The sequence below is a fragment of the Rhinopithecus bieti genome, unplaced genomic scaffold (assembly GCF_001698545.2).
Source record: "Rhinopithecus bieti isolate Rb0 unplaced genomic scaffold, ASM169854v2 scaffold_4475, whole genome shotgun sequence".
Classification (NCBI taxonomy): domain Eukaryota; kingdom Metazoa; phylum Chordata; class Mammalia; order Primates; family Cercopithecidae; genus Rhinopithecus; species Rhinopithecus bieti.
In genome coordinates, this window is record NW_016804399.1 from 368331 (window position 1) to 389413 (window position 21083).

The 21083-nt window shown below is 44.5% G+C and overlaps 1 protein-coding gene across 5 annotated transcripts in view; it reads left to right on the forward strand.

The window, feature by feature from the left end:
* Positions 1-20566, forward strand: part of KLHL3 (kelch like family member 3) — a 295050-nt gene extending 274484 nt beyond the window's left edge. For 4 of the 5 annotated variants that reach the window (XM_017867838.1, XM_017867839.1, XM_017867841.1 and 1 more), the window contains 5 exons: positions 1174-1275; positions 3688-3816; positions 9654-9794; positions 12179-12322; positions 15939-20566. In XM_017867838.1, the coding sequence (XP_017723327.1) occupies positions 1174-1275; positions 3688-3816; positions 9654-9794; positions 12179-12322; positions 15939-15967 (545 nt within the window). In that variant the 3' untranslated portion in view covers positions 15968-20566. Of the gene's footprint in view, positions 1-1173; positions 1276-3687; positions 3817-9653; positions 9795-12178; positions 12323-14469; positions 14588-15938 lie in introns of all 5 variants that reach the window. The other variant, XR_001884624.1, reaches the window with a different exon arrangement.
* Positions 20567-21083: the final 517 nt, after the last annotated feature.

Below are 21083 nucleotides of genomic sequence, written 5' to 3' on the forward strand. Positions count from 1 at the left end.
GAAGAAACCTGGCTCAGGTCACGCAGTGGGCCAGGCTGCCCATTTTTTTCTGTTGCCCTTTCTACTACCCCACTGAAGCTTTGCCAGGCTTTTTCACCATAGGTGAGCCTTCTTGCCTCTGGACTCTATCTAGCTTCAAAATTTCAACCCGAAACCATTAGTTGACATAAACTCAGAGAGGTGATCTCATCTCTGCTCATACTGCCAGGTAGGTGTCTCAGTAGACAGTAGCTCTATTAAACTAATATGATATCCTTTGGCCCCCAGGGAGGGGAAAAGCAGTGTTTTTTACTTCTCTGAATTTTTATTTGTATCTTCACAATTTGGGGATCTTTCTTAGCCTTCTCTTTGCCTCACTCATATAATTCCAGGGCTTTAGCCCCTCTGGAGGCTGCCTTTAGTGAGTGGGGCAAAGAGAACGAAAGGGTAGTGGTGCATTGTTTCTTTTGGGAATTACTTTTGGCTATAAGTAGAGACCCTGATTAAACTGTGCCTTAAAACATGAGGGATTTTGCTTTACTCGTGAAACAAGAAGCCTAGAGGTTAGCAGTGGCTGAGTTGGTCCAGTGGCTCATGGACATTGAGACCACATTCTTTAAGATTTTCTTGGCCTTTTTCTCATGATCATGAGATGGCTGTTATACCTCCAGCCAACACATTTGTGTTCCAGCGGGGAATGGTATCTATATCAGAAAAGCAAAGGCCGTTTCTGAAATCCCCGTAGACTTCTGCTTAGGTCTCATTGACTTGGTCACCCCTAGCTGCGAGGGAGTCTTGGAAAGCAAGTGTTTAGCTTTCCACTGCTAAGATAGAGGAAGTTGGGGGAAAGGGGATTGGAATAGGTGTTCAGTGAGGCTACCTCAGGTGACTACTTGGAATCAAAGTATCTCACTCTGCAGTTTTTATGATCTACGTTTGCCATGCATTTCAGACACACCCCCTGTCCTTTCACAGCCCACTCTCTGGGTCAAGTCTTAATAGTCCCCGCAGGTAGACACTGCAGATGTGTTTGAGGGAGTCGCCACAGGCCGCATGGTGATTCAGGGGTGGCACCGAGCCATACGTTTAGGTTTCCAGCCCCTGCATTTGGACTCCTCCCCCATCCTCACCGCTTCTTACACAGCAGGGTGAGGCCTGGTGCCATGGAAGTCTCATGAGTCTCTTGTCTCCCAGGCCTAGCATCGGTGGAAGCCTACAGCTACAAGACCAACGAGTGGTTCTTTGTGGCCCCGATGAACACGCGGCGGAGCAGTGTGGGTGTGGGCGTTGTGGAGGGTAAGGAGGTGCAGTGGCCGGTGGCCAGGCCTATCCGGCCCACAGGCCTTGTCCTGGGTCCAGCATCCTGCTTGGTGCTTCCTCTACCTTGGTTTATTCCTGAGATCACTCCTCTGAGTTAGGTACTAAAGCATAGACTATTACTTGAACTAAAATGTTATTTGCAGGACAACACTGATTCATCAACCTGTGCTAGTGTGGGAATTTAGATGGAATATCTGTTCATTCAGACGTGTGCAGACATTTCATCTCTCATGTACATACTCAAGAATACACATGCAAACACAAATGTGTCCTGGGGACAGCGTAACATTCAGCGAGTTAGACATTAATAGAAATATTCTTTTCTCGCACTGTATTTCTCAGTCTGCACTGGTATTGTGTAATTTAAGTTTTCATTTAAAGGTATACTATTCTAACATACTAAATAAGTCATCTTTGTGAGGGCAAGGATTTTGTCCTCCTTCCAAGGTCAATTGTGTCTTGCAATCTCATTCTCTTGGTGGAACAGAAATTGATTTGTCTGCCAAGTATAAGTGCTTTGTCTAGCCACCTTCTCATTTCTTCTCTTGTTCCTTAGCCAGGAATATCAAACAATAGAGTAGGGGTTAAAAATAGCAAATCCCTGTTAATAGACTCAAGGAACAACCTTGAGTGCATATTTTTTCAGCTGATGCAGATGGAATGGTTGATGGGGGTTAGAGGAGGTGCCATAATGGTGGTAATTTAAAATATTCCCCTTGACAAAGGCTTTTGTGAGCATGTTCTGCATGTGGAAGAAGTGCTGTCTTTTAGCACGCCCTGTTGACATGGAAGACAGGCTGGGAATTTGTTTCTTCTGCCCCTCCTGAATCTGAAGCTCTTTCGGCTGTGGACACCCTGGGGCAGCAGAGTCCAATTTACAGCTGCGGTGAGAATGTTGAGGGAGGAACTTAAGTGGACTCTGCTTCACTGTGGCCTTGACGAGACAGCTCTCTGCACTGTCTGGCTTCCTCTCCTCCCTTTCATCATCTCATTACCATGGCTATACAGTTTGAATGACACTGAAAAAAAAATGGAGGAAATCGCAATAATTTGCTACTGGCTGCCTCGAAGAATAGCTATTTAGGAAAAGCCTGTGTGGATCAGAGTATAGGCAGAAGCTCCCCAAGAGAGCGGAGAGTGTGCTATGGAGATTGTCGTATCTGAACCAGCACACACCGTACAAGTAGCCTGGACCATAGAAGAGCTGCTTAGTCAGGTTTTTAAAAAATTTTGACTTTGGTGCTTGCAGAACTGAGGAGGGTGTGTTTCTTTCTTCTAGATGGGTCAATTGAGAGGACTCTGGGGCAGAAAACAAAGCCAGGCTCGATGATGATAGAAGAAAAACATTTTTACATTTGGTAATACAGCAGTAGTTCTGGTAGCAGAGTATAGGTTTGAGCCTGAGAATCTTTCTAACTTAAAATAATTGCGGATTTTCAAATACTAGTAGTATTCTTGGTGTCTATCCATCAAGAAAGCACATATGACCAAAAAATCTACCAAGTAATCCTGTTAAATGGATTTGCATTTGGCAATGTTTATTTAGTCTACAACTAGTGTGACTCCTCCCTCTGTTCCCACAGAAGAGACCATCCCATTGCATTTTAAGACTAAATTTTAAACCCAGAATGTTTGAATTTCTGCTTTGGGATAGCTCAAATGCCAAATGTTTCCTCCTGTGTCCAACCTCACTGTCAGCTCTCAGCCCCAGGCAGAAATGATACTCTTGGGTAGCAGCTTAATGGTATTTTAATTTAAAAGTAGATGACGGCACCTCAGGGCTCTTGTGTATGGCTCAGAGATCACAGGGTAGTCTGCAGAAAAATTCCAGCCACCCTGGCCCACAGTGCACAAAGAACACTCCATTCACACATTGTACCTGCCAGGGTTGTGGAAGGGGTAGAGACAATGGCTAAGACAGGTTTTGGGTTCTCATTGAAGAAGATTTTTCCATATTTATTTCATCTGCTATTTCAAGCCTTTAGCCAGAAAGGTGGTCTGCCTGCGTATAGCTGGGGGCCTTCTAGCTTTCCATCTATCCAGTGCTGGTGTCTTGTTCTAGAGAAAATTTAACCTAATTCACCAGCAAGATTATGTTGAGCCCCAGTGGTGCCAGGCCATAGCTTTGGGCTGGGTATTTGGGGGTACTTATTTAGAATGTTCAGTGTTTGCTTCTAAGGAGCTCACGGCTTAAGAGCAAGTAGAATATGTGAAGAAATGTGAAGGATGCTTTGCTTGGTTGAGGAGTAAGTTGGTGGTCCCCTGGAGAAAGAGGGAACAGAATTCTGAGGTAAGGGTGCCCCAGTTGGTTGCAGATAGGGTTTTAGCTGAGCTCTGGTTTCATGCCAGTGTCTCTGGCACCACACTCAGCCACTTTGTCTGTTGCAGGGAAGCTATATGCTGTTGGGGGTTATGATGGAGCTTCCCGCCAGTGTCTGAGCACTGTGGAGCAGTACAACCCAGCGACCAATGAGTGGATATACGTGGCGGACATGAGCACCCGTCGCAGTGGCGCAGGTATGGGAGAACTTCGGGATGCTGGCTGTGTCTGATTTGCTAACAAGTGGGTCTTTACTTTTTTTTTTTATTTGTTTCATTTTAGATTCGGAGGGTACATGTGCAGGTTTGTTACATGGATATACTGCATAACGGTCGGGTTTGGGTTTCTAGTGTACCCATCACCCAAATAGTGACCATTGTACCTAATGGATAATTTTTCAACCTTCACCCTCCTTCCAGCCTCATCCCTTTTGGAATCTCCAGTGTCTATTGTTCTCATCTTTATGTCCATGTATACCCATTATTTAGCCTGTACATATAAGTGAGAAAATGGTATTTGATTTTCTGTTTCTGGGTTATCTCACTTAGGATTATGGCTTCCAGCTCCATCCATGTTGCCGCAAAGGACATAATTTCACTCTTTCTTTGGCTGCATAAGATTCCATGGTGTATACATACTGTATTTTCTTTAATCAACCATTGATGGATACTTAGATTGATTATATAACTTTGCTGTTGTCAATAGTGCTGTTTTAAATATAACAACTGTACATGTCTTTTTAGTATAATGATTTCTTTTCCTTTGCATAGATACCCAGTAGTGGGATTGCTGGGTCAAATGGTAGTTATATTTTGAGTTCTTTGAGAAATCCCCATACTGTTTTTCCATAGAGGTTGTATTAATTTATATTTCCACAACAGTGTATAAGCATACTCTTTTCTCTGCAACCATGCTAACGTCTTTTTTTTTTTTTTTTTTGAGATGGAGTCTCACTCTGTTGCCCAGGCTGGAGTGCAGTGGTGCCATCTTGGCTCACTGCAAGCTCCGCCTCCCTGCAAGCTCCACCTCCTGGGTTCACGCCATTCTTCTGCCTCAGCCTCCTGAGTAGCAAGGACTACAGGCACCCACCACCATGCCCCACTAATTTTTTGTATTTGTAGTAGAGATGGGGTTTCACCATGGTAGCCGGGATGGTCTCGATCTCCTGACCTCGTGATCCATCCACCTCGGCCTCCCAGAGCGCTGGGATTGCAGGTGTGAGCCACTGCACCCGGCCTTTTTTGACTTTTTAATAGCCGTCTGACAAGTATAAGATGATATCTCATTGTGGTTTTAATCTTCCTTTTTCTGATGATAATCATCAGATGTTAAGCAGTTTTTCATATGATTATTGGTCACTGGCATGCCTTATTTTGAGAAATGTCTGTATGTATATCCTTTGCCTGCTTATTAATGGGGTTGTTTTTTCCTTGTTGAGTTGTTGGAGTTCCTTGTATATTCTGGACATTAGTCCTTTGTTGAGGGCATAATTTGCAAATATTTTCTCCCATTCTGTGGGTTGACTGTTTTACTCTGTTGATTATTTCTTATGCTGTGCAGAAGCCTTTTTTTTGTTTGCTTAATTAAGTTCCATTTGCCTATTTTTGTTTTTGTTGCACTTGCTGTTGGCATCTTAGTCATAAATTCTTTGCCTAGGCCAATGCCCTGAAGAGTTTTTCCTAGGTTTTCTTCTAGGACTTTTATAGTTTCAGGTCTTACATTTAAGTCTTTAATCCATCTTCAGTTAATTTTTGTATATGGTAAGAGACAGAGGTCTAGTTTCATTCTTGTGTATGCGGCTAACCACATACTGCACCATTTATTGAACAGAGTTTCTTTTCCCTATTTTTTTATTTTTGTTGATTTTTTTGAAGATCAGCTTGTTTTAAGTATGTGGCTTTGTTTCTGGGTTCTCTATTCTGTTCCATTGATCTCTGTGTCTATTTTTGTACCAGTACCATGCTGTTTTAGTTACCATAGCCTTGTAATATAATTTGAAGTCAGGTAATGTGATACTTCTGGCTTTGTTCTTTTTGGTTAAGATTGGCTTTGGCTATTCAGGCTCTTTTTTGGTTCTACATAAACTTTAGGATTGTTTATTCTAATTCTATGAAGAACGATGTTGACAGTTTGATAGGAATTGTGTTGAATCTGTAGATTCCTTCAGGGAATATGGTCATTTTAATGACATTGATTCTTCCAATCCATGAGTATGGGATGTTTTTCCATTTGTTTGTGTAATATGTGATTTCTTTAGTCAGTCACAAGTGGGTATTGGTTCAACAACCTAACATTTTATTTTACCTCCTCCTTCTTTCGTTTTGCTGTATATAATCCCACTAGCACCTTTGCAGCTAGACACAGCACTTATAAGTTAACCTTTCCTGGGGGATCACCAGAGAATGGATGAGATAATACGCTCCTCATCATCGCTTATGTTTCTATGAAGGTGTTTACATCTTTTGAAAGTGAAGGCTTACTATGTGCCAGGCACTGTCCTAACAAGTACTTTTTATGCCTCAATCCATTTAATCCTCACTGCAGCCCTACAATGTGGATACAATATGAATTCCACTTATCAGATTTAGAAAGGAAGGCTGCCAGTGGTTGAGTAATTTGCCCAAGGTCATATAATTAGTAATGCTGACTCCAAAGTTAGTTTTTTAAATCCCTAAATTATCAGTCTTATTCCTCTGAAGTAGTAGGACAAGTCTTCAGTTGACAAAGCTGAGCTTGCCTGTCTGGGATTGAAAGCCAAGCTATTAGTGTTCATGTTTGGAGATAACTTATGTCCCCTACTGCCACTTTTCCTCAGTTCAACGCATTCCCCAACATGGGAAGAAAATGACTTTCCAAAAGGTTTTCCACTTCTACTTCTTGTCAGAAAACCAGAAGGTCTATGGTCCTTTGGGATTTTTCAGGAAGCGGAGCAACAACCCCTTCTCCCCTGCTTTGTCTTCCCATCCATTGTCTTAGAGGCCCAAAGGGAAGGGTCTGAGGGCAGACAGAGGCATCAGTCCGCTGGCTCTTTATTGCTGGTTCCTGTGGTCAGTGGTGACTGATTACCAATCTGATCCTGGCGGGAAGGCTGTGTGACTTCTGAGAAGGGTAGCCACATTCCCACAATGTTATTCCTTTCTCTCTCTCTCTCTTTTTTTGTGTGTATTTTTGGAGATTGAGTTGTGATCTCATTTTATAGTACCAAACATATGACCACTTCCTCAGCATTCTTTAAAAAGTACGCTATTTTAATATTTTAAAGAGCCTTTGTGTGCTCACTGGTTTCAAAATAAAATCTGCATGATGCCATTTAAGAAGTGTTTGTGTTTGGAGTGCTATTTTAGGCAATTTTGTCTCTGCTGATTCTGACAGGTTGGCCCTTCCTGAATGTGGAGCCATTGCCTGGAAGTCAGGAGGCCCGGGACTTGGTGCTGGGTCTGCTCTCATTTGCCATATGACCTTCCCTGGGCAAATCCCTTCCCTTATTCTGGCCTCTAATTCCTTTTATGTGAAATGAGTGGGTTGTAGGGTTGTAGTAGATGTTCCCTAAGAACCAAGTCAATCCACAAATCCCATGATTCTTTTCCTGTCGTAAACCTCTTTTAGAAATTTTGGTTTCTAAAGTTTTGGTAGAGTCTTCTTCGTACTCCCTAGAAATCCTCTGTTGTGACGTAAGGGGTGAGAGCTCAGCATGCCTGGGGCAGCACACCCTGAGATGCGTGACTGCTCCTAGGGCCGAAAGCCTGGGGAGGCAGCCAGGCGTGAAGCCGCGAGGGCAGACCTGCGTTAGGAAGCTCAGGCTTGTCTCTGTGGAGGGAGCCGCCTTTGGAGACTACAGCTGCTTTGTCTCTGCCAAGCTGCTGGAATGGTTATTGCTGGGTGGACATCACCTGGCCCTATTCCTGTCTCTTACCTACACTGGAGGACCTGGAGGGTGACACGTCTGTTGCCTGGGAGTCCAGTGTCCCTGGGAGGCACACTGACCTTGATTTAGGAAATCAAAACCAAGCCTTTTTCCTGAGGTTACTGTCAGAGCCCTGGCCTCAGACTCCCAGGTCAACCTTTCTTCAGTGCTTCACTTTCGTAAGATTTGGGCAAGTCTCACCTCTGGAGTTGGGAACCCACATGCTTATCAAGGTGGGTGTTCTTGTTGGCTGAAGATCTAGAGACCAAAGGCCCTGGCCTTTGGCTGCCTGAGGCCCTTTGAGGTGCCAGGAACCCCTGTGGCTCTAGGTCCAGGACGCCGCTGCATGAATGTTTATGGATGAGGCTGCACTAGGGCAGAGGCAGAGTTGCCTGAGTGCCTGAAAGGCAGCTCGCTTCCTCAGCAGGGTGTGGGCAATGCTACCAGATGGTTAGGGGAAAAAGAGGCCATCTCTCAGGGAATGCGTGTTCCTGCTGAGCATGGAGGAAAGGAAGGTGAGGCAGCTTTGGAACTCAACTAATTTTATTAAACCTGTCAGTTAGAGAGAGCCATTGTTGATCCGACAGCACCATCTGCTGTTAGTTTAGAGCAACTGCTGGGAGCCACTAGCATACCCACATAATTGCTGGGAGGGATTTTATTAATTTATGTTTTTGTCATTCAAGCAATATCTCTTGAGAACCTACTGCCGTGGGACACAGGGAAGCAGACGAGGACAAGGTAAAAACAGTCCTCATCCATATAGAGTTATAGTCTACAAGTCTGGTTCTTGGGTCTGAAACCTGGCTGCACATCCCAGTCACCTGAGGAACTTTTTCTGACTCCTGACCAGTGTGGAATCTATCTTTCAAAAAGCTTCCCAGTCGATTGAGATGCAGCCTCCCCACGGAGTGGAGTAGTCTGTGGTCCATGGGAACTACTGATCTAGTACAACTCTTTCCCTTTACAAATAGGGAAACTGAGGCCCAGAAAGGGGAAGGGTCACCCAGTGAGCAAGTCAGAGAGGCAAGTCCGGAACACAGGTGTCCTAGCTACCAGGTCAGTTGCACTTTCTAGATACTGTGCTGTCTTCCTTCTTTATGGCTTTCATCTTCTTGTTGTATAAAAGGATTTTAAAAGATTATAGTAAAACTTGTAAACGAAGCAATTCTAGCACTCAGCTCAGGCCGATCCACATGGTTAGTGATCTAATAATGCCCTCTGCAGTACAGGAGGAGAGAAGTGGGCAGAAAGGTCAGCTTCTGCTTACATGACCAGCAGGGAGGCCTCCTTAATAATAATTTCAGGCCGGGCGCGGTGGCTCAAGCCTGTAATCCCAGCACTTTGGGAGGCCGAGACGGGCGGATCACGAGGTCAGGAGATCGAGACCATCCTGGCTAATACGGTGAAACCCCGTCTCTACTAAAAAATACAAAAAAAAAAAAACTAGCCAGGCGAGGTGGCGGGCGCCTGTAGTCCCAGCTACTCGGGAGGCTGAGGCAGGAGAATCGCGTAAACCTGGGAGGCGGAGCTTGCAGTGAGCTGAGATCTGGCCACTGCACTCCAGCCTGGGCGGCAGAGCGAGACTCCGTCTCAAAAAAAAAAAAAAAAAAAAAAAAAAAAAAAAATTCAGCACTTTTGCTGTGTGGCTAGTTTCAATTTTAACTCTTTTAATCAACTAATATAAGGATGAGTAAGTAATACAACATTGTAGGAAAACTAGGCAATATAGATAGGCAAAAAAGGAAAATGAATGTAATTTACCACTCAGAAATAATTATTCTTAATATTTTAATGGATTTCTTTCAGTATTTTTTGTCTTTTTTTCTTTGCTTATGAACATTGTCCCCTGTATGTATATATGTATGTATATATTTATGTTTTTTCAAAACAGAATTTGGGTCACATTTGCTTTATACTTCAAAGTTTTGAGGTTGTGAGTCTTATGAGGAGGCAAGTAGGGTGTCATTATATTTGTTTTACAGATGAGGACACTGAGGTCCAGGGAGACAAAATGGCACTCCCCAAGTCCCCTCACTGGTCAGGGCTGTCCAGGACTGGACCCCAGGCCTCCTGATTTCTGGTTACTGTAGCCAGCCTGAGGCTGGGACACTGTGCTCTGCCTTTCAGGGGTTGGAGTGCTTAGTGGACAGCTGTACGCCACAGGTGGGCATGATGGGCCTTTGGTGAGGAAGAGCGTTGAGGTTTACGATCCTGGAACAAATACCTGGAAGCAAGTGGCAGACATGAACATGTGCCGGCGCAATGCAGGTAATGACTGCTCTCTCCATCTCCCCTTTGGGGGTCGTGTGCCTTTTTCCCCTGAAGACACTGGATCTAAACAGCAGGGAGATTCCCAGGGTCTGGAGCTGAGTGTATATCCTGAACAGGGAGTGTCCATTTTCCAGGTGGGCTCTCGGTTAGAGGAGGGGAGAAATTGAGACCCCAAAAGCTAGCTGCAGATCCTGCAACCTAGATGCAGAGGATCCCCTTCCTCCCCAATGAAGGGTGATGACTTTTACCGCACACGGATGAGCACAGACCTGGAAAAGTCCTCTGGTTGCCGTCAGTACCCCCTGCCCGACAGCTTTGGTAGGTAGCTAAGCACAGGGCTCTGTGGACAAGGGCCAGACAGTGGCACTTGGTTCTATCTTTTCTTTGCCAGTGCCTGGCTAGGAGAACCTCTCACTTCCTACTTGAAACCAGTCTCCTTCCTTGCAGGGACAGTTGGACCCTTGATCAGTTCTCCTTTCCTTACTGCTTTCTTTGTATTCCTGTCTCTCCTTTCCTTCTTGTCTCCTACGCCTTCCTGTAGGAATGATTTACTGTAGAGTATTTAGGTTTATATTTCCTGGAGCATGAGGCCCCTTTTAAGCTATTTCCTTTTTGAGCTTTGCCTTGTGGGTTGTGTACTGTGTCAGTATACCTTTATGCCTCTTTGCTCTAGGAAAGTGTTGGCTTAGCCCAACTTCCCAGGCTGGAAAGACACACAGGTGACTTTCAGGCAGATCCATTTTCATTATTCTCATATTACCTGTTTGCTAAGCCCATTCGTGTCTGACTTGGAAGTGTAAACAGGGGCTGAGGGGATGTTTATTAATTTACTTGTTGCCTAAGCCTGCTGTGATAGAAGTTCTCATTTGGCTTTAAGCCACATGAGCAAAGAATTACAGGACCCTTAAGGCAGCTAGTCTATCTAGAACCTGGGAATTCAGTTTAGATGTAAATGTGTGTTTGCATAAAATTCATGCATAGATATTTATATTTTAATAACAAAATGGAATTACACTATAACACTATTTTGTAACCTTTTTTTTAAAAAAAACTCACTTTACAATCTCTCATGAATATCTTATTACAACACTAAACTTATATAATATTATTTTAAATGACTATATCATAATTTAAGCAATCTACTATTGGACACAGGTTATTTCCATCTTTTCTATACTATAAGTAATACTTTAGTTATTATAAACGGTCTTTATAGCTAAATCAGTGCACACATTTAAAATTATTTCTTTAGAATAAAAGGCCAGAAATGGATTTTTTTTTTGAGACAGGGTCTCGCTCTCTCAGGCTAGATTGCAGTGGCATAATCTTGGCTCTGCAACTCTGCCTCCTGGGCTCAAGAGATCCTCCCACCTCAGCCTCCTGAGTAGTTGGGACCACAGGTATACGCTATCACATCTGGCTAATTTTTGTATTTTTTGTAGAGACAGGGTTTCACCGTGTTGCCCAGGTTGCTCTTGAACTCCTGGGCTCAAGTAATCCATCTGCCTTGGCCTCCCAAAGTGCTGGGATTATGGGTGTGAGCCACTGTGCCTGGCCAGAAGTGGACTTTTTTAATTAGAGGGAGCACATGTATTTTAGATGCCATCCAGGAAGGTGTCCATTTTATCGTCTCACCAGTATTTGAGAGTACCTTCAGCAACACTGATAATTGCTACTTTTTGGAGTATCACCAATCTCTTAATCTAATTTTGAAAAACACACAACATATTGGACTATGGCCTTTGAAAGTCTTAATGAGCAATAATTAATTATGTTTTCGTACGCCTTAGACCCTGCTGCATGAGACCTTGCCCAAAACCCATCTCACTCTGAGATCAGGGTGGGAGCTGTTCCTCATCCCTGGGAGCTGTGTGTGAATGTAGATCCCAGTCTTGTAAAGGGATTACAGACATAACCATCAGCATCACACAGTGTGGATATGACATAGGGCTTATCAGGGAAAAACTTAGCAGCAGAGAAGTAGTAGCATGCATGAAGTCCCCTGAATTGTTGTATTCCCTAGCCCAGGCCTGGCACAGGAGGTCTGTGTACACCTTTCCAGTAGAGAGGGGTCTGTGCCCATATGCTCTACATACGTATAGTGTAGGTATGTGTGTGGCAGAGGGCATACACGTTATAAGTAATCAGACTCCCTGGTCAGGGAAATGATCTTGTTAGGAAGAAGGATCCTTGGAGCCCAGTGGCTGTTGCCAATGTTTTCTTCCACTTAGCAAACTCAAACCTGCGGAGCCAAATCTCCGTTGTATTACCATGAAGGGAGGAAAAGAGCCTCCCAGGCTATCCAGATTTGTCTCTCGATCAATTCTGATCTCTTGATGCACCTGCTGTGATGTCTCCTATGGCTTTTGTTTGACTCCCAGGGGTCTGTGCAGTGAATGGGCTCCTGTATGTGGTTGGAGGGGATGATGGATCCTGCAACTTGGCTTCGGTGGAGTACTACAATCCTGTCACTGACAAATGGACACTGCTTCCAACCAACATGAGCACGGGGCGGAGCTATGCAGGTCAGTGTGTGCCATCTCCATGTCCATCCCAGAGGCCTCCAACCCACTGGGGGTGGGTGGGCCAGTGGGATGAGGGGATGTGAGCTTTCTTAACTTGGGCCTGAGTGCCTCCTCCAGGGATGACAGGTAATTGTTACATGGCTACCACTCTTTCATTCTGAGCTCATGATAGATACTGATAATTAGCACTTATTACCCCCTGCCCCTGCCCTGACCCTGTGAACCTGAAGGTAGACTCAGAATTTATAACATTTGTTCCATCGAGCCACTCCAACTGAACTGAATTGTCACAAGACATTTTAGAATTTCATTGCCATTCCTGGTTTACTTTGTGCCAGGCTCCTAGATGGCATAAGATGCAATTCTTGCTGTCCAGAGTTGAATTGGACAACTGGGAAGACAAGATGATGTATATATTAGTTCTAAATGACATACACTAGACAGGCTTTAGCACTTAAAAGACTGGTGAGAACTGGCAAAGCCAGGGAACCCTTCCTGGAGGAGATAGGCTCAATTAAACTTTGAGGCTGGATCACAATATCACAAATGGCTGTCCTTTACTGGGTGGCTGGCTTCGTGCCATGGGGCAGTGTGTTAGGAACAGAGTGTGCATTTGTTCTCATCTTTTCAGCAACTCTTGGGCTGAATGGGACTGTATCCGTTTATTTTATGGATGATGAAACTGAGGTTTGGAGAGTTTAAGTAACTTGCTGAAGGCCACACAGCTAATAAATGGCAAAGTCAGTTCAAACCCAGAGTTCTAAGTCCATGCCCTTTGTGCTACCCCAGCTCAGGGTAAGCCTTAGAGTAAGGCACCAGGCAGGTGTGGAAGCTTCTTCTTGGGGAGTGTGTGTGAGGGGTTTGGTGAGTGGCAGGGGCAGGGGTGGTGTCAGAGTTGGTATTTCTCTCTATGGGGAGATGAGCAAATATATATCCATAGTGTAGCTCAGTTCCTTGTATCTGGTTTTCCAGAACCTGGAATAAAGATAACATTATTTATCCAGCACACACAGAACATACCAAGCATTATCCAAAGTATTTGATAGTCATTATCTCTTTTAATCCATACTTCTTCCAATTCCCATTTTGCATTATAAAGGTCAGTCATTCCATCTTGTTTGACTGCAGAGGAAGATTGTGCTGTGCAGATTTGAAGGAGTTTGCAGCACATTCTTTCAACGTAAGACTTCTGTTGCAATGGACTTTAACTTTTTTCTTCCTTTAGAGTTTTTTTCACCTTTTAATGCTTTTCTTGGCTAAGTATAAAACATTTTAGAAGAAGTTTGATCCTGGAGTAATTCTGTTCTGGGATGAGTGAGACAAGTGAGGATCTTCCCTTGACTCCATGCGTGCTTTAATGAGAGGGAAGAGTTAAGTGTAGGTGGTTAGAATTTCATATATATGCTGAATATTTCATGTACACTTTCTTCATTGTCTGCCCTCTCCAGAAGTAGGTAGGAAGCAGACAAGCAAACCTGCAATTTTATGTTCAAACCCACTTACTGAGTCTATTATCTTAAAGTCTAAGGAAATGCTCCAAAATGCAAAGATTTGTGGACAAAGTTATTTATTGGGGCCTTACTCATGATAGGAAAAAACTGAGAATTACTTAATGTCTGACATGAGGGAAATAGTTAATAATCTATGGGGTATTTGTATAGTGTATGGATTTTTAATGTTATGAGAAAACATTTGTAATAGCCTGTTAGGTTAAAAAAGGATACAAAGTTGTATGAACCTTGTGAACTCACACATGTAGTCCTGTATTGCTGGTAGCGGGAGTGGGGGTTGAATAGCTGCTGCTGCTTCTGCAGATGGATATTGGAGTCAGATATGAATTTGAATCCCAGCTCTGCCGCTAGCCCTGAGTCTCTGGGCCAGATATCCTATCATACTGAACCCCTGTTGTCTTATTTGTAAAATGGGAATAAAATTAGACTAAGCCTTTTAGGGTACTGTGAGAATGAAATGCAGTGAAGAATGAAATACTGGTGAAGAGCTAAGCACAATGCCTGCCTGGCAGTAGACACCATGCAGTAAATGATTGTGATTATTATTAGATGCTAGAAAGTATTCCAAAAAGACAGTGGTGGTTTTCTTTGTGTGAAGGGATTAAAGCTTTTTTCTTTGTGTTCTGCATTTTCCAGATTTCCCATAATGAGAATATATTACTTTTATAATCAAGATAAAGGTTATATGAAAAGCAACACAGGAGCCTGCTTTCAAAACAAAAGCTACCTTCTGAAAGAGATGTCTGAGATTCAAGTAAGATGCTGTCAAGACCAGGCACCTGGACTCAGGTTCTGCCTGCCTCGAAGCTTCTATGTCTGCACCTTTAGCCAGGAATAAACAGGAAATAGATGTCTTAGCAAAATATCTCCAGTGGGGTATCCTGGCTTGCTTTTAGCCATGTTCTGTCAATCTCATCTTCAACCAGAACATTTTATAGTTGTGGGACTATGTTAAAATAAGGCTCCAGTAACCATCCTGCCTGGAGACACCTGTAAGTTAGGATTTCGTGTAGCAACAGGCACCAGAAACCCTGACAGATACTTTCCTAAATAAGGAAGTGAGTGTATTTGTCTCAAGTAGAAAGAAATCCAAGGTTGGCCTGGGGGCTCAGACTGACATTGAAGAACCAGGTTTCTATTCTCTTTTCTGTTCTGCCAGCTTTATCAAGGGCTGCTGCCTCCCCTTGGCCTTGCGTGAGCGTTCCAGTCACAACAAGAACAAAGCCAGCGTTGCAACACTGGCACACTTGCCTTTATAGTCTTATTGGCCAGCACTGGGTCACATGGCACATCTAACTGCCAGGCAGTCTGGGAACCCAAGCTTTCAACTTACTGGTGGCTGTAGTCAAGGACAGCAAGTTGGAAGGATGTTGACGGAATCAACCTGTACTATCTGCCATGTAGCCTCAGTCGCTTACAGTGAGGTTCTGGGGCATGCGTGGATTTATAGTTAGGTATTGAGCATGGTTCACCCGGACTAAAACAGTAACACAGCGTACATGTCTAGAGCATTTATCAAAGTTGAGATTGTCACACTGGCAGGGTCTGTTAGAGGACATTCGTGTAGGAACTGAGCATAAAGAGGTCAAAGAACTTGCCAAAGGCCATAGTGCAGGTTGACTGGTGGCAGAGCTAGGATTGGAATTCAGTCTTTCTTGCTCCCATGAAGGCAGCCTACTGTACTTTGCACTTCATTCCAGTGTCTTCTAAAAGTAGAGATGAATCACCCATCACTTCTCTTACAATGATTCAAATTTAGAGCTGCGTAGCTGCCCCTGGGCACTGAGCATTGTTGGGCTGGGTGCTAGGGCTGGGGACGGGAGTCACCACAGTGAGTCCATGTGATGACACAGGGTGAGGCCACTAGCCAGTGGTGTTTGAGGGACTGTGCTCGTAGGTTCAAGTGTCTTGCCGGGACTTGGCTGTTGGAGTGGGGAACGGCCAGCTGCTAGCAGCCTGAGTCCACAGACACTTCAATATTAGGATAAAAATTGTACACATTTCCCTTGGCTGTGACTCAGGATATCTTGGATTCATGAACTCACTGGGACTCTGAGTAATTTTGGAGAAGCTAAGATGATAACTTTCTCCCCTTTTCTTATTAGGTGTTGCCGTGATTCACAAGTCCTTGTGACCCAAACTCCCACTGCCAGGAGGTGGAGGAAGGAGCGGGTGCTGCCTGTGACTCTGAACAGCTGGACCTTGGTGACTGGATTCAGCTCCCTTGGGAGGGTCTGTGCTGCTGTGAGAACCGCTTTCCTCTGACTTGGCAGACTGGTGTTGTTCATCGCAGTGTGGACACCATTACCCACCCCCGCTCCCCTGAGGTGCTCTGGCCTATGCCCTGAGCAAGGGGGTCCTGACAGCCCCAGGCAGCACCTTTGGGCTTTGTTTTGCTGTTTCTACAGGGACAATACAGACCCTGGAATGTGTGTGTGTGTGTGTGTGTGTGTGTGTGTGTGTGTGTGTAGAACATGGTGTTTCTCTAAGTTGGGGGGTGAGCGTGTGTGACGGTCTACTGGATTTCTTTACTACTGATCCTTTCGCTGTGTTAAAAATCAAATCACAGAGACCTCTCTTCTGGATTTGTCCCATGGGGACCCTGAGACTACTAAAGCTGCTTTCTTCCGAAGGTCCAGTTGGACAGTCTGGGAATGTCCAGAAATAACCAGTGAGAGGGGCAGTTCCCTGGCCACGCCCACTTATATACTATAACTACTGTGACTTTGTCTGCAGAAGAACTAGAGAATTTTCAAAGCTGCACCGTGTCCTCTGTGTGCTAGAATAAGGGACAAATGGGTTCCCTGCGCTTCTCAGCCCGCTGTTTTTCCTTGAGTTCTCCTACAGGAAGCCGATGAGAACCGCCCAGTCTTCAGGTTTAGGCCATTGGTCTTTGATGTCATAGATTCCAGGCCTGGGAGATGTTATGTCTCTTCGGCTGGGAAAACTAGCTCTTCAGAGAAGCCTCGGGTAACACTGAAAAAAACAAAAACAAAAACAAAAAAACAGGAAAAAAACAAAAAACCAATAACCAAAGTGGTAAGGATTCAGTTCCTGCCTGTAATGGTCTCAGAGAGGGCCCTACTTTTAGGTTTTCCCAGGATGGGACAGTCCCCATTTATACTTAATATCCAGGTTTAATTATTCACAGCACCCCGTTTTACTCCCTGAAGTGTTCTGGTTTGGAGGATAAATAAGAGGTCACCCTCCTCCAAACACAAAGATAGATTTGTGCCTGTGTTGGATGGAGTCGTGTGTGATTCAGATGGACGTTGGATGGCTTCAAAGGAATATACCACTAGAGCTGGCCCTTGGCACTTTGTGACAGTGGTCAAGTCTGTCTAATGTCCTTGTCTTCTTTTTCTTGTGCTTTCCCCCTAGTCCAGGGTGTGCACCCTCTCCCCAACCCCCAAGAACCCCACTACTGCTTTCCCTGTGAGGTAGGAGGTGTCAGTGGGCCCTGGGTTTGAGGCCTCCTGAGGTGTGCTTGCGTTTTAAAAAGGGAGCTTAGGAAGAGCTTTGCTAATTCACAGGTAAAAATTATGAATGATAGAACTTCAAGCATCTTGAGGAGTGGGCATTTGAGGGTGCATGGAGTAATTTGTCTTTTAAAAACTTTAAAGTTGTGCTGTTCGTAAACTAGCAAATTGCTCATGCTGGAATTTCTGGCATAAGCAGGGGAAGTCTTGTGTCTGGAGAATAGTCTCATACCTTGCAGTCTGGGACACCCTCCCTACTTTGAGAATCCACCCACAGGAAGCCAAGGAACTTTATAAATCCTGATGTTGGACTTCTGATACGACTGGGCTACTTCCAAGCAGGTGCTGCAGGAGATTGGCATCCCCCAACCCCTGCAGTTAGAAACCCTGGAGATTTCCCCGCCAGTGGGCCACTTTGTGTATTTACTATGTATTTATTGTGCCCTAAATGTGCAACTCTCCTAAAGACAAAACTTCTCTTTCTGATGTTAAGCACATGTTTCTTCAACAAGACGCTTGGAGAACAACAAGGTACCCAGAAGTTTTAGAAGCCTTCAGAAGAGGCTAAAATATCCAGCTTTGGGGGACCTGGATGAAATGTCTCCAAAGGAAGCAAGGCATGTTTTAGTTGAGTACTCTGGTCTCACTATGAAGTGGGGATGACTGTGGCTTCAGAACTCTACCTGGCTGTGGGCTGGAAGCTGATGGAATGAGAAATGTCCTTTCTCCTTCTCTGAGGAAATTTTGAGTCTTGTTTTGGTGTGTCTGTGTGATGGGGATGGGGTTGGGGTTGGGATCTGATGTATGCTGTTCACAGAAGCTCTCAATTTCAGATGACAGGTGAATTCCCCGTCCCTCCCCCACCATTGAGAAGCTAGACTTTCGTGCTGGAGAGGCTATTTTTTATGTGTCATCTTCCAGGGAAGGGTCCCTCCACTGAAAGCTAGTCAGTCATGTTTTCTGTTTTTGGATTTTTGCAATTGGTTTTGCCTCATGTCTCCCTCCCTACAAAGCACTGCCTCTGCTGGGCGTGCTGCCGAGGCCATGTGTATTTCACCCTCATGTGTCCTTTCTCACGGGGACCACAACACTGGTACGTCATCACCAAAGCCAATCTGCTCCAGCTGCCCACAGATGCCACCAAAACCTGCTCTCTCTTCATTACCAGGTAGGATTCTCCTTCCACAGTGGACACAGCAGGCTATTTTCGAGTTTGTGCTGGTCACATGGTAGATGAAGCCTCTTACTGCCCCACTTAGGGTGGCCACGGCTGCTTGTGAATGCAGCTTTGCCAGTGGCGTATCTGTCATCTGACTGAGGTGGTGAAATGGAATTGAGGCCCAAGGTTAGAAGCAGCCGAGACGCCACCTGGATACTGATTTGAACAATGTGGAAGTCAGATTCTGAATTCCAAAGTTATTTCTCGTAAGTACCCAATGGCATCTCTCCATCTACAAAGTTGCAGTATTATGCAAATGAAAGTGACCTCATTTTCTGCTATGCAATAAGAATACTTAATTCTATTTCCTGACAAGCCAGTTGCAATATCCCCTAAGATGCTTTTTGAGCTGTCTTACTTTGATATCTGTTGTGTAATGTTTGTATATTTCTGAGCCAGATCCTTTCAAAGATTGCCTTTTTATAAAATTGAAGCTGTAGCTTTTAGGCTAAAATTTTAATGTAGATATTTTTATAAGATATTTTTTTCAAGATGTTTGAATCGCTTTTTATTGTCCATGATGATGCGTTATGTTCTTTGCATCATTCACTCTCAAACATAGTCCATGCCTGTAGCTCTCTTCCTTTTGTTTCTCACCCTCCAGAAGCATATTTTTCAGTAGCTCCAGGTAGATGAGCCTTTTTTTTTTTTTTTTTTAAATACCATATTCAAGGGAGTCTGCTGAATTTTAAAACACAGTCGCTGGTGTTTCTTGAATTGCTAGGGACTAATGTTATGTTCGACTCAGCTCTTGCCCATCTGTACTGATTGTGTGTGTGTGTTTTTTTGGAGTCTGCTTTCTGTGGGGGTGAGGCTGGGCTGTCTCATGGTGGCTGCCACTGACGGGCACTGAGGCTGGCACCCTGTGGCATGGAGAAGCCTCAGGGAAAGGCCTGCCCCCCAGCATACACTCCCATAGTGTCCTAGGTCCAGCTGACCATTCCTTATTCTCTTGTATCTCCTTGTTCATCTGAAGCTTCCAATAGCTTGAGGCCTTTGCTGCTGGATGATGCCCTTTTTGGGAGCATCTTGTCTCTGACCTTTAGAAGAGGGGTCAGTCCTCATGATCCCCATGTGTTAAGCATGTGCTTTGCAGGTGCTCACACGACACTTACAACTTACTTCCTGAGCTGTGTCTCTACTCCAGGCTCTGGTTTGTGTATTTATCTGCCAGTAGCATCATGATTTTTAAAATTTATTATTATTGTTGTTGGGACAGGTGCCATTTACATTGCCTCTATGCTCCCCATTTGCACCTAGCTGGATCAGGTTGGGAGGCTGAGCAAACTCATATTCCAGGTAGTTGGAGTTTTTAAAGGCTCTGTTTGCCTGGAGAAGCAAGGAGGTTAGAATGTATTTTTTTTTTTAAGCATTTGCACTATTTAGAGTCCTAAGCCCTCATGTTCAGCAGTGCTGTGTTTCTACTGACCAAACAGGAGAGCCAGCAGCACTTCTGGCATTTGGGAATGAAAGAGATTACTTCTGTAGTGGATAATTGCAGCCTCATAGCCCCTGTGCAGCCTTCGTCATGGGACTCAGTGACTCATGGATATAGCATCAGCCATGGCAGGAATGCACAGGACTGTGGCATTTGCAGCATCAAATTGCCCTAGTGCCATGTTTGGTTATGAGATTGTAAATTATTTGCTCCCCCGTCCTCCCTCCCCTCGTTTTCAGTGGCAATAGAGGACCCTTGTGCTTTTTGTTTAATTTGCATATTATGTGTAAAATACTTTCTTTGAAAGAAAAGTGAAGACACTGAATGTGTATGTCTGTGTGGGTGCTCTGTCCCTGTGGTTGTCATAGCCAGTCAGACTTGATCACTGACACCCCATACAACATGTTGCATAGGTAAGATCCTCAATCTGGTGTTCTCTGCATGGCTGTTAGGGACTGTATATCTTGTAAAAGGACACTTGTCACATGCTTGATCAGTTACAGCGATAGCTGAAGAAACATTTCCTCAAATGTATTATTTTAACAGGAATCATGTTCTAATTTCCCATCCTTTAATTTTAATAAAAGTTGAACTGTGCAAACTTCTCAGTGTTTCATTTGTGTAATTCACTCTCTCTGCTATGTCTCAAGCATGAAAAGGACAGATTTATTCCTGTATGTCTTCGGATTACAAAAATTTTAAGATCTACTGGACAAGATCTGGATTCCTTGGTTTCCATCACTGGCCCCAGCAGAGTGCCAGGCCCACAAAGACCTTTTTCAATGAAGCCAAGAGAAGACAGTCCCTCAGGGGGGTGTTAGGTGGTTTGGGCAACTGCCAGATAATCACTGGGAACCACGGAGCGTCAGGTTTGGTGGGGAAGACGGGCTAGCTCAGCTGGGCGTCATCATTTGGGAGAGGAGCCTTGTATGAAGTGGGGGTGGATCCCTGGCTCAGCTGTAACTTCTCCAAGCCTCCTGCTCAGAGACCTTAGCTCTCTCTCTAGTTAACAAACCAGTTCCAGGCCCTTTTGAGAGGTCAGTAGCTCTGGCCTGTACCAGGTGACAGATGGACAGCACAGAGGTGTTGGACTTATCTTCAAGCTGGAGAGACT